The sequence below is a fragment of the Saimiri boliviensis genome, chromosome 1, assembly GCF_048565385.1.
Source record: "Saimiri boliviensis isolate mSaiBol1 chromosome 1, mSaiBol1.pri, whole genome shotgun sequence".
In the NCBI taxonomy this organism is placed as follows: Eukaryota; Metazoa; Chordata; class Mammalia; order Primates; family Cebidae; genus Saimiri; species Saimiri boliviensis.
The window spans coordinates 166,886,555-166,901,115 of record NC_133449.1 but is presented as its reverse complement, the minus strand read 5'-3'; the positions used below and the strand labels follow the sequence as shown (position 1 = coordinate 166,901,115).

The 14,561-nt window shown below is 41.9% G+C and overlaps 1 protein-coding gene across 3 annotated transcripts in view; it reads left to right on the top strand.

Moving 5' to 3' along the window:
* ETF1 (eukaryotic translation termination factor 1) overlaps window positions 1-13,801 on the top strand; it is a 34,832-nt gene extending 21,031 nt beyond the window's left edge. For all 3 annotated transcript variants that reach the window (XM_003933937.4, XM_010344486.3, XM_074380003.1), the window contains exons 3-11: window positions 1,013-1,188; window positions 2,149-2,288; window positions 6,254-6,392; window positions 6,982-7,172; window positions 8,326-8,455; window positions 8,711-8,866; window positions 9,279-9,343; window positions 11,085-11,232; window positions 11,503-13,801. In XM_003933937.4, coding sequence (XP_003933986.1) covers window positions 1,013-1,188; window positions 2,149-2,288; window positions 6,254-6,392; window positions 6,982-7,172; window positions 8,326-8,455; window positions 8,711-8,866; window positions 9,279-9,343; window positions 11,085-11,232; window positions 11,503-11,585 — 1,228 coding nt within the window. In that variant the 3' untranslated portion in view covers window positions 11,586-13,801. The remainder of the gene's footprint in view (window positions 1-1,012; window positions 1,189-2,148; window positions 2,289-6,253; window positions 6,393-6,981; window positions 7,173-8,325; window positions 8,456-8,710; window positions 8,867-9,278; window positions 9,344-11,084; window positions 11,233-11,502) is intronic.
* The last annotated feature ends 760 nt before the right edge of the window (window positions 13,802-14,561 follow it).

Here is a 14,561-nt window from a genome sequence, read left to right as displayed (position 1 = left end):
ACACCTATAATCCCAGCACTTTGGGAGGCCAAGGCAGGTGGATCACGAGGTCAAGAGATCAAGACCATCCTGGTCAACATCAAACCCCATCTCTACTAAAAATACAAAAATTAGCTGGGTATGGTGGCACATGCCTGTAGTCCCAGCTACTTGGGAGGCTGAGGCCAGAGAATTGCTTGAACACAGGAGGCGGAGGTTGCAGTGAGCCGAGATCGTGCCATTGCACTTCAGCCTGGGTAACAAGAACGAAACTCCGTCTCAAAAAAAAAAAAAATGGGTTGGTAACTGGTCAGAAGGGACTTTCCATGTGGCAGGGCCTTGATAGTATCTTCCATAGGTCAGATTTTGGTCCTCTGTTGTAGTTCTAAAAACGTGAATTTGGGCACTCAGAATTTATCAGAATTTTTTAGGCTATCAGTCATTCCTCGTTTTAATCAAACTCAAATGCAATTAATGTATTGCCATTTAAAGAGAATGAGTTTGTGTGTGAGAGAGAGAGAGTTCATAACTGGGACATTAATGTGACTTCCAGCATTATCCTTTCCCATTGTTAGGGTGTATAGGGTGCTAAATTCATGATTACAAATATGTCTAGACTTTGGAAAGACTCATTGCATCATCCCGTCATGGCATCTCCCCCTCAAGAACCACCACATTTGAAGGCTCATGGACAGATTCACTACCAAATTCCAGCCTGTTGACATTCCTTATCATAGATAGCTTCTTTCTTTATCCTTGGGAAATGAGATGTTTCTCAAGTATCTCTCCAGCTGCATTCTTTACATAACTAATCTCTCTATCCAGTCAAATTGAGCACTAGATTGTGAACGCTGTTTCTAACTCTGGGTATACTTTCATAAACAAGACTAGTGTAATTCCTGCATTACTCCTTTGAAATTGACCTGTTTCCATACTTTGGGGGCATCTCCCTCTAGCTTGCTTTTACCAGAGAAAAATATGAGTTTACTTATGTGCTATTTGAACCCCTAATGAGTTATTCTTTCTTTCACAGCAATGGCACCAGCATGATATCCTTGATCATTCCTCCCAAAGACCAGATTTCACGAGTGGCAAAAATGTTAGCAGATGAGTTTGGAACTGCATCTAACATTAAGTCACGAGTAAACCGCCTTTCAGTCCTGGGAGCCATTACATCTGTACAACAAAGACTCAAACTTTATAACAAAGGTAATCTGGAGTTTGCTCCTTTTCCTTCTCTACATGTCTTGGTTATCTTTTATACTGTGATCCTGCTGTAGTGCTTTGTTCACTAATGTTTCCTTCAGTCAGCCATCATCAGTGTCTCTTTGGCCTTGGTGGTTAGCTTCTTTGTTTTCTTTTTTGTTTATTGAAAGTTCAGTAGGCCAGGCGCGTTGGCTCAAGCCTGTAATCCCAGTACTTTGGAAAGCTGAGGCAGGTGGATCACTTAAGGTCAAGAGTTGGAGACCAGCCTGGGCAACATGGTGAAACCCCATCTCCACAAAAAATAAAAAAGTTATCCAGGCCTGGTGGCACACACCTGTAGTCCCATGTACTCGGGAGACTGAGGCAGAATTGATTGGGCTCAGGAGGTGGGGGTTGCAGTAAGCCAAGATCTCCCCCCACAGTACACTACACTGGGTAACAGAGTAAGATGTTGTCTCAATTTTTCTTTTTCTTTTTTGGATGAGACAGTGTCTCGCTCTGTCACCCAGGCTGGAGTGTGATGATGTGATCTCAGCTTACCACAAGCCTTCCAGGTTCAAGCAATTCTTCCACCTCAGCCTCTCAAATAGTGGGGATTACAGGTGCCTGCCTAATTTTTGTATTCTTAGTAGAGTTGGAATTTCATCCTGTTGGCCAGACTGGTCTTTAACTCCTGACCTCAGGTGACCCGCCTGCCTTGGCTACCCAAAGTATTGGGATTACAGGCATGAGCCACTGTGCCCAGCCTATTTACCGTACTTCAAAGAATAAATCCTACTGAAACATTTCACAGGAACTTTTAAAATTAGGGAGAGAGTTCTGCCTGAGAGAGTTCAGGCTTTTTCTGCTTTATTTAAATTATGACTTAAAGGGTCAGGCAAGAAAAATGGCTATGAGAACATTTTCTGTTAATTGAGGAAAATTGGGTGTGGAGTAAAGTAAAGTAAACTGTGTTTTTTGCAGTACCTCCAAATGGTCTGGTTGTTTACTGTGGAACAATTGTAACAGAAGAAGGAAAGGAAAAGAAAGTCAACATTGACTTTGAACCTTTCAAACCAATTAATACATCATTGTATTTGTGTGACAACAAATTCCATACAGAGGTAAGAAGTTTAAGACCAGGACATTTTCATCACTCTAGAATTCTTTCCTTGTAACCACACTCACTTCTGTCATTCTAGACAACAACTAATATATTTTCTTTCCACAGATACGCTTGTGCTGAGCTTTTTTTTTTTTTTTTTTTTTTAAGACAGGGTCTCACTCTGTGGCCCAGGCTGGAGTGCAGTGGTGCGATCTCGGCTACTGCAACCTCTGCCTCCTGGGTTCAAGCAATTCTCCTGTCTCAGCCTCCTGAGTAGCTGGGATTACAGGTGTGTGTGTGTGTGACCACCACACCTGGCTAATTTATTTGTGTTTTTTAGTAGAGATGGGGTTCCACCATATTGGTCAGGCTGGTCTTGAACTCCTGACCTCAGATAATCCACTTGCCTCGCCCACCCAAAGTGTTGGGATTACTGGTGTGAGCCACTGTGCCTGGCCTGGACATTTTATATAACAGAATCATACAGTTTATGGCTTTTTTTTTTTTTTTAAGACGGAGTTTGACTCTTGTCACCCAGGCTGGAGTGCAGTGGCACGATCTCTGCTCATGCAACCTCCACCTCCCAAGTTCAAGTGATTGTCCTGCCTCAGCCTCCTGAGTAGCTGGAATTAGAGGCATCCGCCACCACCCCGCCCAGCTAATTTTTTGTATTTTCTTTAGTAGAGATAGGGTTTCTCTGTGTTGGCCAGGCTGGTCTCAAACTCCTGACCTTGTGATCTGCCCACCTCAGCCCTCCAAAGTGCTGGGATTACAGGTGTGAGCCACTGCACCTGGCCTGTTACTTTATGCTTTTAAGGTTCCATGTGGTAGCATTCATCAGTATACTTTATTCCTTTTTATTACCAAGTATATTCCATTGTATACATATATGCCATGTTTTATATATCTTTTCATCGGTTGAACATTTGGGTTGTTTCCACTGTTCGGCTATTGTGACCAATGCTGCTATGAACATTCACGGACAAGTTGTTGTGTGATTATATGTTTTCATGTTTCTTGGATTTGTGGAATTTCATAGATTATGTAGTAATTATGTTTGACTTTTTAAGAAGTTGCTAGACTGTTTTCCAAATACTTGTACCATTTTACACAGCTGCCTGTTTTCAAAAAGTAAGGCAGTTTACATTTATTATGCATGTTTTGAGATAGAGTCTCACACTGTCGCCTAGGCTGGAGTGCAGTGGCACAATCTCACCTCACTGCAACCTCCATCTCCATGGTTTCAGCGATTCTTGTGCCTCAAGCCTCTTGAATAGCTGGGATTACAGCTGTGCACCAACACACCTAGCTAATTTTTTGTATTTTTTTAGTAGAGATGGAGTTTTGCCATGTTGGCCAGGCTTGTTCCAAACTCCTGGCCTCAAGTGATCTGCTCACCTCAGCCCAAAGTGTGTGTGTGTGTGTGTGTGTTTTATTTTTGTGGATATATTGATGTATATATTTACGGGATACATGAGATGTTTTGATACAGGCATGCTATGTGAGATACCACACTGTGGTATAGGTACCCATTTCCTCAAGCATGTATCCTTTGTGTTACAAAGAATTCAGTTAACATTCTTTCAGTTATTGCACTCAGTTTTCACATGTTTTTAGTAGCAGAACTGTAAGAATTCATTTTCTTCGCTGCCCCCATGAAACTTTTGAGTGACAAAGCTGCCATAAGATGAACTGTAATGGTGGAAAGGGAACCTCATTAGAGTGACCTAAATCAGTCAACAGTAGAACAATCAAGAATTCACAGCTGGCTCCTAGTTTAGTCTTTTGCCTTTCATCGACCTAGGAAAAAACCTCGACAGTGAAATTAGAACTGACATTTGTCGACAGTTTACAATGGGTGAATTTTGCTTACTTGATGCGAAGTCCGTTTATAGTTGGATCTTAGTCGACTGCATAGACAATCCAGACTGTTTTTCTCTTCACTACCACACTCTTGCTTATGACAGAGGGTTCATCAGGTAGCCTCTTAACCACTGAAACCACTTACCTGTATCTGGTTGGATAAAAGCAGATTTTGAATCTTGTTGATTTAAACAGTGGCAGCTACCAATGTTGTCTAGCTTTAGCTCATTTACTGAGTTAGACTTGTTGGCTTTTTTCCAAACCTTAATTCCTTTTCCAAGATACTGTTTAATCTTGCTAGCTTTGTACATTTTAGCTTTAACTGAGAGGGTTATATCCTGTTTATCAGGGTAATTCTACAGTCTAACAAGGGATAAGTCTATTCCCTGATAAGCAGATTTATTGAAAACTTCTGTCTACCTAATAGGTCATTTTGATAAGGCTTTATTATTAACATGAGCTATTTATGTCTTTCTCCCCCCTCCCCCGCCCCCCACAAGACTGAGTCTTGCTCTGTTGCCCAGGCTAGAGTGCAGTGGCAGGATCTCAGCTCCTTGCAACCTCCACCTCTCGAATTCAAGTGATTCTCCTGCTTCAGCCTCCTGAGTAGCTGGAATCACAAGTGTGCACCACCACACCCAGCTAATTTTTGTATTTTTAATAGACGAAATTTCACTATGTTGGCTAGGCTGGTGGTCTCAAACTTCTGACCTCAAGTTATTCGCCCACCTTGGCCTCCCAAAGTGCCATTGCAGGCATGAGCCACCACACCCTGCCACAATATTTATGTCTTAATGCTAACTATCTAGCATCATTTTGTTTAAGATGGATTCTTGGTTGATCCATCTGTTTTCTAGAAATCAGTTATTGAAGGCGCTGTTTTCTTAGTTAAAATGGAATGAATAAGGCCAGGTGTGGTGGCTCACAATTATATAATCCCAGCACTTTGGGAGGCCAAGACAGGAGGATCATTTATAAAAATTGAATGGGTGACAGTTTTCTCTTTGGGAAGGCATAAATAATGAGGATATAAAGTTAACATAGAAGGAAGGTTTTCCTCATAAAACTCAGAATCACTAACTAACACCTTTAAGGTCACGGTGGCTCATGCCTGTAACCCCAGCACTTCGGGAGGCTAAGGCAGGAGGATCATTTGAGTCCAAGACTTTGAGGCTACAGTGAGGTATGATGTCCACTGCACTCCAGCCTGACCAGCAAAGTGAGACCCTATCTCAAAAAAAAAAAAGAATGAGTTAAAGTTTTTTGTTTTTTGAGATAGGGTCTCTAGATCTGTCACTCAGGCTGGAATATAGTGGCACAATCTTGGCTCACTGCAACCTACACCCCCCAGCCTGAAGCCATTCCAAGTAGTTGGGGCTACAGGCACTCGCCACCATGGCCATCTAATTTTTGTGGTGGTTTTTATGTTTCACTATGTTGCCCAGGCCAGTCTCGAACTCCTGAGCTCAAGTGATCCACCCGCCGTGACCTCCCAAAGTGCTAGGATTACATGTATGAGCCACCATACCCAGCCCAGAACTCTGTATTATAAAACTGAAACTCTATCCCCATTGAGCAGTAATTCCTTAGTACCCCTTCTTTTTAGCCCCTGGCAACCACCATTCTACTTTTTGTCTCTGATTTTGATTACTCCGGGTACCTCATATAAGTGGAATCATACAGTATTTGTCCTTTTTTGACAGGTTTATTTCACTTAGCATGTATTCAAGTTTCATCCCTTTTATAGCATGTTTCAAAATTTTCTTCCTTTTTGAGGCTGAGTAATATTCCATTGTATTGATAATACATTTTAACTGCTGTGTGTAATACTGCTGTAAACATGAGCATGCAGATATCTTTGTGGTATTGTATTTACATGCCCATGTCAGATATGTTGAAAAGCTTTTCACATAGATAACATTCCTTATTTCCTTGTTGGGTTCAAATTTGTCCATAAAAATTACATGTTTATAACTGAAGTCTATAAATTGTTCCATAGTATGGTTTTTCCACAGTGCTAATAACAGTGGAGTGAAAGGTCTTGTATATATCCTTTCAGAGTTGTTCTGACCTTAGCAAAGCTTTGGGATTCACCGTGTGGTACTTGTGTTTGCTTTTCAGGCTCTTACAGCACTACTTTCAGACGATAGCAAGTTTGGATTTATTGTAATAGATGGTAGTGGTGCACTTTTTGGCACACTCCAAGGAAACACAAGAGAAGTCCTGCACAAATTCACTGTGGATCTCCCAAAGAAACACGGTAATAGAGGAGGAGAACATGAACCCACTTACTTTATGTCTAGCAATGAGAAAACAGTATGATGGGCCAGGTGGGTGGATCATGAGGTCAGGAGTTCAAGACTAGCCTCGCCAAGATGGTGAAACCTTGTCTCTACTAAAAATAGAAAAAGTAGCCGGGCACAGTGGCAGGTGCCTGTAATCCCAGCTACTTGGGAGGCTGAGGCAGGAGAATCACTTGAACCCAGGAGGCAGAGGTTGCAGTGAGTCGAGATCGCACTGCAATCTAACCTGGGCAGCAGAGTAAGACTCCGTCTCAAAAGAAAACAGTATGATGTGAGGGGAGTGAATCCAAATGATGGGGAGAGAAGCCTCCTGGAATGACTGACGGATGACTCATTGGTGCTTACAGCTCTTCTGCTGACATAGAATTAGTCGTCGTTCTCTGAAAACAAGTAGCAGTTTATGCTAAATGTTTAGTTAAGGGAATGGTGATTTTTCTTTTTCTTTTTTTCTTGGATGATGACCTGATTGATTATTTTAGTTTTAATTTGAAGACATCTTGTAGTTCTTAATAATTGCCTTTTTCTCTTGCTACTTTTGTGTCAAAGGTAGAGGAGGTCAGTCAGCCTTGCGTTTTGCCCGTTTAAGAATGGAAAAGCGACATAACTATGTTCGGAAAGTAGCAGAAACTGCTGTGCAGCTGTTTATTTCTGGGGACAAAGTGAATGTGGCTGGTCTAGTTTTAGCTGGATCTGCTGACTTTAAAACTGAACTAAGTCAATCTGATATGTTTGATCAGGTAAGTAAGAAGTAGATGCTCTGTTATGTAAGTCCCTGGGTGGGAGCAGGCAAGTCCCTGTGTGAGCACTAGAACACACACATCTTGTTTTAATTCCCTGGATTAAAAACCTACCTCTGAATTAAATGGTGGCAGGTTTATAGATGTTTATAGGAAACATTCCCCTGTGCTTTTCTGGGCCGCTTCTCTTCTGAAATCAGCCATTTTTAGGTGGGCTCCTTATGAATCCTGTGGAGGTCCCTGATTTAGTTTAGTTGGGTTGTCAGAATCGGCTGTAGAATGGAGTTTGATTTCAGAGAAACTAGAACCTGTTCCTTTCTTTTTCTGATATATTCTTGGAGATATATAGCAGCAAAGCTCTCAGCAGTATGACAGCTGATTCAACCTAAAGCATTTAATCTAGGAGGATCTGTTGGTTTATAATACATGAGCTCAGCCATAATACATTTCCAAGGTATTCCTCTGGAGGAAGTTGCCTTATGGAGAAATTGCCTTAAACTTTTTTGGTTTTTGTTCGTTTGTTTGTTTTTGTTTTTGTTTTTGTTTTTTTGGAGACCAGGTCTTGCTCTCTTGCCCACGCTGGAGTGCATTGGTGCAATTATAGCTCACTGCAGCCTCGATCTCCCGGGTTCAAGTGATCCTCCCAGCTCAGCCTCCCAGGTAGCTGGGACTATAGACATGTGTCACCATGCCCAGCTAATTTTTGTACTTTTTGGTAGACATGGGGTTTCACCATGTTGCCTAAGCTCGTCTCAGAATTCCTGGACTCAAGCTGTCTGCCTGTCCCAGCCTCCCAAAGTGCTGGGATTAGAGGTGTGAGCCACCATACCCAGCCCATCTTAACCTCTGCTACCTTATTTGCCGGGAGCCAGTGATTCCCCTTTTCCTTCACAAGAACTTATTTTTGTTTGCGCTTAAAGAGTTATCCTGTAGTAGGTCTAATGTGTGATGCAATTAGCTGGGAAAGTTTACCCTGGGAGTGCTGTTCACTATAAGAGCAGCTTTTGATTAAACTGGGCTCCTTCCCCATACTTAGACTTCAGCGACCATAATGCTGAGCTTTGCATACCTTTAAGAGGTAGTGGGTTTGGGTAAAGGTGTTTTGAAGTACTAATAATTTTTTTTTTTTTTTTTTTTTTTTTTGGTATGTCAGAGGTTACAATCAAAAGTTTTAAAATTAGTTGATATATCCTATGGTGGTGAAAATGGATTCAACCAAGCTATTGAGTTATCTACTGAAGTCCTCTCCAACGTGAAATTCATTCAAGAGAAGAAATTAATAGGTATCAGTGAAATGCAACTACATATTCCGTGAAATTTTTTTTGGGGGGGGAGTGTGTATACGTATGTATGTATGTACATGATTGTATGAGACAAGGCATCAAAAAGGTAAAAAGAGAGGAATATTTAGCATTTGTATTAACTTTTGCCTCAGTGGAAGCATTATTTTTTATCTTTAGTCATTAGGTCAAGTAGGTGTGTTTGTATCTACAAAGAAAATTTTAATATATGTTCTGTTGACTTGTCCCTAATTACAGGACGATACTTTGATGAAATCAGCCAGGACACGGGCAAGTACTGTTTTGGTGTTGAAGATACACTAAAGGCTTTGGAAATGGGAGCTGTAGAAATTCTAATAGTCTATGAAAATCTGGATATAATGAGATATGTTCTTCATTGCCAAGGCACAGAAGGTAGGAGAATTAGAAAATAAAGTTTGTATTTGTACTGACCCAGGAAGCCTGGGGTGGAGATTTGAGGGGAGGTGGCTGATTTCAGGAGCAATCAAAGTAGATCTACCCCTTGTTCCCCATTCCTTCAGTCTGTAGCACATTCCTGCATAGATTTTTCTGCTTGAACTGTTTAATGTCTGCTTAAGATTGTTAAATCTGCTGAGGATCAGGACTGCATCTTGAACATCTCTGATGTTTCCTGTGGTTAAAGCATTGTACCTAGTAGACACTCTATGTATGCTAACAAGCTGTGGAGAAAAGGTTGAGAGATTGAGTCCCTGAGCCCTTTTCTCATCTAACCTCAACTTACGGAGCTTATACAGATAAGTATATGAGAGCCAAGTTAACATATTTTTTTCTCCTACTACTACAGAGGAGAAAATTCTCTATCTAACTCCAGAGCAAGAAAAGGATAAATCTCATTTCACAGACAAAGAGGTATGTGATTATTTTCTTGGTTTGATGATATATGCAAGCATAAATCCATGTGTTAGAGTACACTGGGAGTGTAGAGGATCAGCCTTGGGAAACCAAATCTCATATTAATTGGGGTTGTTGGGGGGCTGTAGGAGGTGATCATCTCTGATTTCAGGGAAGGAGGCCAAATCATAATTACTGCAGCCTTTCTTTGTTGTTTTGTTTTTTGGAGACAGACTCACTCTGTCACCCAAGCTGGAATACAATGGCACGATCTTGGCTCACTGCAGCTTCAGCCTCCTAGGCTCAAGTGATCCTCTTGCCTCAGCCTCTCCATACACTACCTTGCCCAACTAATTTTTGAATTTTTTATAGAGATGGGTTTTCACCATGTTGCCCAGGCTGGTCTTGAACTCCTGAGCTCAAGCAATCTGCTTACCTCAGCAGCGTCCCAAGTGGTGAGATTACAGGCATGAGCCATCATGCCCAGCCTACTTCAGCCTCTTTTTGAGGTAGGGTCCTGGGCTGTCACACAAGATGGATGCAGTGGCACAATCATAGATTACTAGAGATGGGGTTTCACCATGTTGGCCAGCCTGGTCTCGAACTCCTGACCTCAGGTGATCCACCGCACCCAGCCACTTGACTAATTTTTTTTTATATATATAAAAACCGGGTGTTGCTGTGTTCATCAGGCTGGTATTGAATTCCTGGGCTCAAGTGATCTTCCTGCCTTGGTCTTCCAGAGTGGTGAGATTACACACGTGACCCACCATGCCTGGCGTGTTTTTGTTTTTGTGTTTTTTTTTGTGTTTTTTTTTTTTTTTTTTTTTTTTTTGAGACGGAGTTTCGCTCTTGTTACCCAGGCTGGAGTGCAATGGCGCGATCTCGGCTCACCGCAACCTCCGCCTCCTGGGTTCAGGCAATTCTCCTGCCTCAGCCTCCCGAGTAGCTGGGATTACAGGCACGCGCCACCATGCCCAGCTAATTTTTTGTATTTTTTTAGTAGAGACGGGGTTTCACCATGTTGACCAGGGTGGTCTCGATCTCTCGACCTCGTGATCCACCCGCCTCGGCCTCCCAAAGTGCTGGGATTACAGGCTTGAGCCACCGCGCCCGGCTGTTTTTGTGTTTTTAACTAGTTAAGCAATCAGGAAAACATTTCCTTGTCCTTGAAATCATTAATAGAGAGGAAAATTTACTTTGCATAATGCCTCTCCTGCACTGTGAAACCTGTGCTGCTTTCTTCACTTTATCAGCTCTTTAACTGTAGTGGCTTCTCTGGTTTGCTCTAAATGCATCACCACAGTTTAAAGTATCACTCTCCCTTATGAGATAGGTTTAAATCGTACCTTCCTCAAGTTCTGATTTGGAGAGCTTTGTTCTTTATGAGGCCACTCCCAGAAGCAGTCCTGGCATGTCTCTTCTGGGCCATTCAGTGAGTGCTGCTTAGAGATACTGCAACAGCCTGACTTCTAGAGTCAACAATGGGAATGATAAGCTGAAAACCCACTGAGTGTTTGTGTTGACATTTCATTGCTGAGGATAGAGCCTGAGGAGAGAAGTATTGTTTGAAATAATGAGAATTTATCTGCTTATGTCCATTATGTTATCAAAACCAGAGATTACTTACAGACTTTACTCAGACAGACATGTAAGTGGGAGGATGAGAGCGATGGTTGGGCAAGGAGCTGTGAGAGGGGCTAATAAGCCTTAATATATCCTAATCCCCCATTTTTGTATCTCATGGTCACCCCTATAGACCGGACAGGAACATGAGCTTATTGAGAGCATGCCCCTGTTGGAATGGTTTGCTAACAACTATAAAAAATTTGGAGCTACGTTGGAAATTGTCACAGATAAATCACAAGAAGGGTCTCAGTTTGTGAAAGGCTTTGGTGGAATTGGAGGTGAGTAGAAAATCAGCAAACTGAACTTAAAACCAGAGTCTCAGGTCAAGGCCCCTCCTGGCTAGCCCTGCTTCAGGTGAGGTGCTCATTATCTACTGAGATAGGTAATTGAGGCAGCAGGTGCAGGTTCCTGTTTGGACCAATGTTTATTATTACCTCTTCCTATAATTCTGCAAGAGAATAGGGCTTCCCTTATTAGAGTGACCAGCCCCCCTACACACATGCCCATTCCATGAACACGGTAATTTACCTTTTGGTTTGTTTCCCCAGGTATCTTGCGGTACCGAGTAGATTTCCAGGGAATGGAATACCAAGGAGGAGACGATGAATTTTTTGACCTTGATGACTACTAGGTAGTCGACATGGGTCCGGCAAAACGTGCCTCACCCTCCAGCATCCAACCCAAGGAGCATACCCATGGTGGAATCCAAACAGATCCCTGCCTTACAATTGGAACATTTCCAGAACTTAATCCATGAGCATTGGATATTGAAAAGAAACCGAAACAAAACCAGACCCAACCCTACACTTTGGTTTGTCATGGTGTCAGCGCAGCAGCCTACGACTAAGTTCCTAAATGCCACTTTGGACTAATTTAAAAAAGAATCCCAGTTTTTACTTTTACTCGATGGTGAAATTGGTTGCTCTTGTATTTTATGGAAAAAAAAAAATGATTTTTTTAACCTTCATACATAGAAGCAAAAATACTTTAACTGCTGTAAACCTTCAAAAGTTAATAGAAGTGAGATCATACTGGTTTGTTTCTTATTTTGATTGGAGAAAAAAATTAAATTGCTGCATTTCGCAGTGACCCATTTACATGGCATTCTCAGCTTAGACTGCATAAGAAGAAATACATGTGGTGAAATGTTGGAACCATTTCTCTCTCGGTCTCTGTTTAATGTTGAAAGGGTGAGCTAATAGGAGGCAATTTCAACTTCACTCCCTCACGCTACCCCGTCCCCCTCCAGACTGGCAGTTTCAAGGATGCAAATTGCATTGCAAAATCAAACTGACTCATGAAGCATTTGGGCCAGTGCACTGTTTACTTCCATCTGTTTGCAGACACATTTGTGCCCAGCGTTTGGGAGCCCTTTGTATCGATGTTCTGACAAGGGTCCCTATAACCTTAACCTACTCGAAACCAGTTTGGGATGGATATGATGGGGCTTCTGTGCTCTTGCTGGGATTGGGAGAAATAAAACATGCAATTTAAGTGGAAGCCAAGAAATTTAAAGAGGATTTTCTTTTGCTTGGGTCAATCCTTGTTAAAAGGGAGGTGGACGTGTTTTCCTTGTGTTGGATGGCATGAGATTATGTGAATGTTTTGATTTATTAAAATGAACTGCAAGGTTTTTCACAGGAACGACAGACATGTATGACTGCATGTAATTATAAACTCCTGACCTCCTGGTGAGGTTGGAACATCTGTTTCAAATGTGGGACTTACAAGCACCTCTCACACGAGAAATTAGGGGCGGGTGGGAAGGGATGGGACACAGCTTCTGGCACCATGGACTTTAAGACCATGTTGGATCCAAAAGTTGGCCTGAAACCCTGAAGCTTATGCTTCACAGCTGGCCTGTAAGTCAGACTTGAACCCAGCTGATAACGCAAGGTCATGGCGTGCCCGAGGTGGTGACAGTGAACAAAGTGTATAGTATGTGCCCAGTGGTAGCAATGGAAAAAAGTATACCAAATGGACTTTGAAGGACCAAAGGTTTTAAAAGTCAATTGGTATCACCTCCACACTGACTAGGGTAGTGGGGTACATTTGGTTTTCAAATTGGGTACTTTTAACACTTTAGTGCCTGACTGCTGTTCTTTACTGACTTGATTCAGTCACTCGTAGCTTTATTGGTCTGAACCAGCTCCTTGTTCCCAGGTTACAGACCTGCCTATCGTTCCAATAATCCTGTTTCACTTGAATGAAGGGAGTATGTCTTAAATGTAAAGTTTCTGGTTCTCACACTGTACTCTGAGGTCCAAATGCTGTCTGTCAATGTGTAACCTGACGTCTCAACCCCCAGTGAGAAGAGTCGATTCTTTGGTGTTCACCAACGTGGGAGACTTCACCGGAACAGGCTTTTATGCTTTGGGCTCTGCTATTTGTTTGCAGAACACCCAAGAGCGAGCAAACATGCTCTCTTCACAGCAGTACCTTAGGGTTTTGCCATTGTAAATGGGTCTGATGTGATATGACAAGACCAGAGTAATTGGATGTAAATTTACATTTTTGAATATGCTTGTTGTTTCACATGATACATTTAGGGTATGCAGCTCCTTTTGTAGTTTTTATTTTTACTATTTAAGTTTGGAAATGATGCCAAATTTTTGTATTTCTTTAATCAATGTGTTCTCTTCGGTGATATATATTGCATTATATATTGATGTGTGTATCAATATATATTGATATGTATTACACTTACACATACAAACACAAATAAGAGGGGGTGAAAACCGTAGCCTTTGCATTCTCTATAGCCTCTGCAGAGAGATCCTAAGCAGCAAAATCTTGGTGTTGTGATGTACAGAAATGGAGAAGAGTATTAAACCATATTTAAGAATATACTTTGTGTGCTTGAGATTTTTTAGGACTGTTCTAGAAAGGCCTGAACTGTGGAGACTGAGTTCTCCAAGGCATACCTCAGATTAGTCATGGCCAATAGCATTTCAGCCTTGGATTTGAGTTGTGTACATTTGTCTATGGAAAGGTATATGCAAAGTTTTTCTTAGATCCCAGAGTTAACAATAGAGGAAGAAGGTTCAGGTTGCTGGGCTCAAACTAATTTATATTCTCCCCCATTCTACATGCATGCCAAAGAGAATCTTGCCTTTTTTTTTTTTTTTTTAAGGTATGTTAAGTATATTATCCCATAACCCAGCACACCATGGAGGTAGATGATGTACCCAATTTTACAGGTGATGAAATGGAACAAAACAAGGTTAAGTAGCAGCCCTTCAGTGATAACACCAAAATTTTATCCCAGGCCTTATTCCAAAGTTCTATCTCTTTGTCTTTGAGTCCTATAATAGAATGGTCCAGATGGAATAGCAGAAGCTAGGCCTGGGCCCTCTCCCTCCCACGCTCCTTCATCTTGCATACCTTACACTGTGTAGGAGAGTAGTAGCCCATTCAAGAGTAGGTCAGGGGCTCGTCCAGTGGAGCAGGGCTCCTAGGCCAGGTTCACAGCAGAAGAGGATTTATTTTCCCCTAAGGTTGAGGTGCTTAGAGAGCTGCTTTGGTAGTTTAAGGAGCCTAGTTGAGCCAAGGTGGTGCATGGTTTGCTTCCTCTAGATTTGAGAAAACTGTTTTAAATAAAATTGAC